This window comes from Phytophthora infestans, genomic scaffold (genome assembly GCF_000142945.1).
Source record: "Phytophthora infestans T30-4 supercont1.208 genomic scaffold, whole genome shotgun sequence".
Classification (NCBI taxonomy): domain Eukaryota; phylum Oomycota; class Peronosporomycetes; order Peronosporales; family Peronosporaceae; genus Phytophthora; species Phytophthora infestans.
Window position 1 is genome coordinate 136,601 of NW_003303551.1, and position 2,582 is coordinate 139,182.

Consider the following 2,582-nt stretch of genomic DNA (forward strand, 5'->3'; position numbering starts at 1 on the left):
CCATTAAGCTTGTCCATTCAAGGACACATAGTTCATGGAACGAGAGGGCTGTGCCCGTGGCGGGTTCGAACCACCGACCTGTGGCTTCCAAAGCCAACGCTCGACCACTGAGCTAAAAGCGGATTGCTCTTAAGCTTGTCCAAGCGTGAACAATCGTTCATGGAACGACAGGGCTGTGCCCTGGTGGGCTCGAACCACCGACCTGTGGCTCTCAAAGCCAGCGCTCAACCATTAAGCTAAAAGGGTGTTGCCCTTAAGCTTGTCCAAGCGTGAACAATCGTTCATGGAACGAGAGGGCTGTGCCCTAGTGGGTTTGAACCACGGACCTATCGCTTGTGAAGCGAGTGTTCAACCGCTGAGCTGTTGTCGACGACTCGAATGAGTCAAGAGCATTGCTCTAAGCGGTTTGCAGCTCTTGGAGTAGGCGCGGAGCGCGAGCGTAGGTCTGAGACCGCTTGAGAGCAAGATGCGCGCTGCGCTTGGAGCATTGGGCCGTGGGCCGACCACCAGAAGTTGGGCATCAACGATGCGTAGGCGTTTGTGAGCTCACGGAGCTGTACAACGCTGGTGTGAGGTGTAGTAACCTCGGCCGTCCTAACAAGACGTGACCTCGCTGAGGAGAGTTTCGAGAACGGAATGTTCTCATCTTAGTGGGGGAGAGTGTAACGGGGTTACATGGTGTGGAGCCACACAGGGGTACGAAGTACCCGGAGAGTTAACAAACTCTCAGTACATAAGTTGGAGAGTTAACAAGGTATCTCAGTACGTTGGCTGAAAGCCACACGTTATGCATTTGATTAGGTTTAACTATGCTAGATAGTTAAAGAGATACATTTACCCCTAGGCGGCTTGGCCGCAATAATAGTAAATAAAACACTTCTGGTTTTGAAGCATAAAAGTTAAGGTGTTAACTTTGAGCCCTGGTCTTGGGCTGTAAGTGTCCTTTGGATAAGGAACTTAGTATTAGTGACTCTTTGAGTCGAACGTCTTCCTCTGACGCTAAAGCTACGGCAGCCCCGCTGCAAAAAATGCCACGACAAGCCTCGAGTTGCCAAGATGGCGTTGCAAACTCCACTGCGATTACGGTCAGCAGCGCGTAGTGCGTAGGCGTGTACATCAACATGGCGATTAGTTGACGTTTAATGTCGTGGAAGACCCCAGGAGATGCCAATTTGTGGACGAAACATACGTTGTAGCGGCACCCCACAGGCTGAAGGCTACAAAAGCAGGAATATGAGCTTGCCATAGTTCCTGACTGGCTCCTTCGAATTCTAATTTAAGATTCAGACTTCCAATCAGTGCAGGCGCAAAACTCCAGCACGCGGCAACAGTGTAAAGACTTGAAATTCGTGTGCAGCCTCGTCTTCTATGTGCACGTTAGGGTAAGGGTGGTCGCTGATTGGTGGATTTGGCTGATCGTAACGACGGTGACCACAGCATACTTTAACCAAGTCAGACTCGACGCCACCTTCCGATTTTTGAATAAAGCTTTTGGTGCGGCTGGTGGGGGCCCAGACAGCCTATACAAACTCCTATATGCTAAGCTCACGCGTGCCCCCACGACCTGGGATGGGGGAGCCAGCACGAGCGAGTGGTCCAGAGACACGAAGCCGCGACAAGGGGAGGAAAAGGCTTCGTTTGGCTATGGTCGGCGGAGGCGTCGCCCCTCCCGGCCCGAACCACGCCCCAGGAGGTTGGCATACGAAATCCAAATATGATCCTGAAGGGTTCGCCATCCTCCGAAAGGCGTCATCTCCCCTCTTGAGCACCACCTTTGCCAAACCACTTGGGCTTTGTATGCTGCGTTCCAGCGCCGGCGGCTCGCGTTTTCCCTTTTCTTTTCTTTTTCAGGCGATTCATTTCCGCTTTTCCAAGCTTCGGATCAAGAACAAGCAGCAACAGCAACAACAAGCAACAACAGCAGCCTCTAGAACGCCATGGCCCGTACCAAGCAGACTGCCCGCAAGTCCACCGGTGGCAAGGCCCCGCGTAAGCAGCTGGCCACTAAGGCCGCTCGTAAGTCGGCACCCACCGCCGGCGGTGTCAAGAAGCCGCACCGCTACCGTCCCGGTACGGTCGCGCTGCGTGAGATCCGCAAGTACCAGAAGTCGACGGACTTGCTGATCCGCAAGCTGCCGTTCCAGCGTCTGGTGCGTGAAATCGCGCAGGACTACAAGACAGATCTGCGTTTCCAGTCCACGGCCATCCTGGCTCTTCAGGAGGCTTCAGAGGCCTACCTCGTGGGTTTGTTCGAGGACACGAACCTGTGCGCCATCCACGCCAAGCGTGTCACCATCATGCCCAAGGACATTCAGCTGGCCCGACGCATCCGCGGCGAGCGCACATAAGCCTTGTTGGTATGTTGATCTCTCTTTAAGCTGCACGCAGCTTCTTTTTCTTATCGCCAGTTAGCTTTCTTTGGCTTGCTGTGTGTGATGGGGCGTAGTACAAGCACGCAACCCGTAGTATTTTAGCCTTATTATTTGCAGTAAGAAAATCTTGCAACACGAAACGTTCCCTGGTTTATTGCTGCCACTGGCAATTTCAAAAGCATTAATGCATATATCGGTATACAATGGTGG

General features: G+C 53.0%; 1 protein-coding gene across 1 annotated transcript; it reads left to right on the top strand.

The window, feature by feature from the left end:
• Positions 1-1,871: 1,871 nt before the first annotated feature.
• Positions 1,872-2,527, top strand: PITG_20725 (histone H3.3 type 1; the record flags this gene model as incomplete). The annotated part of the gene is made up of 1 exon (XM_002895274.1): positions 1,872-2,527. One exon carries the CDS (start codon positions 1,938-1,940, stop codon positions 2,346-2,348), a length of 411 nt encoding a protein of 136 aa, XP_002895320.1.
• Between the last annotated feature and the right edge of the window lie 55 nt (positions 2,528-2,582).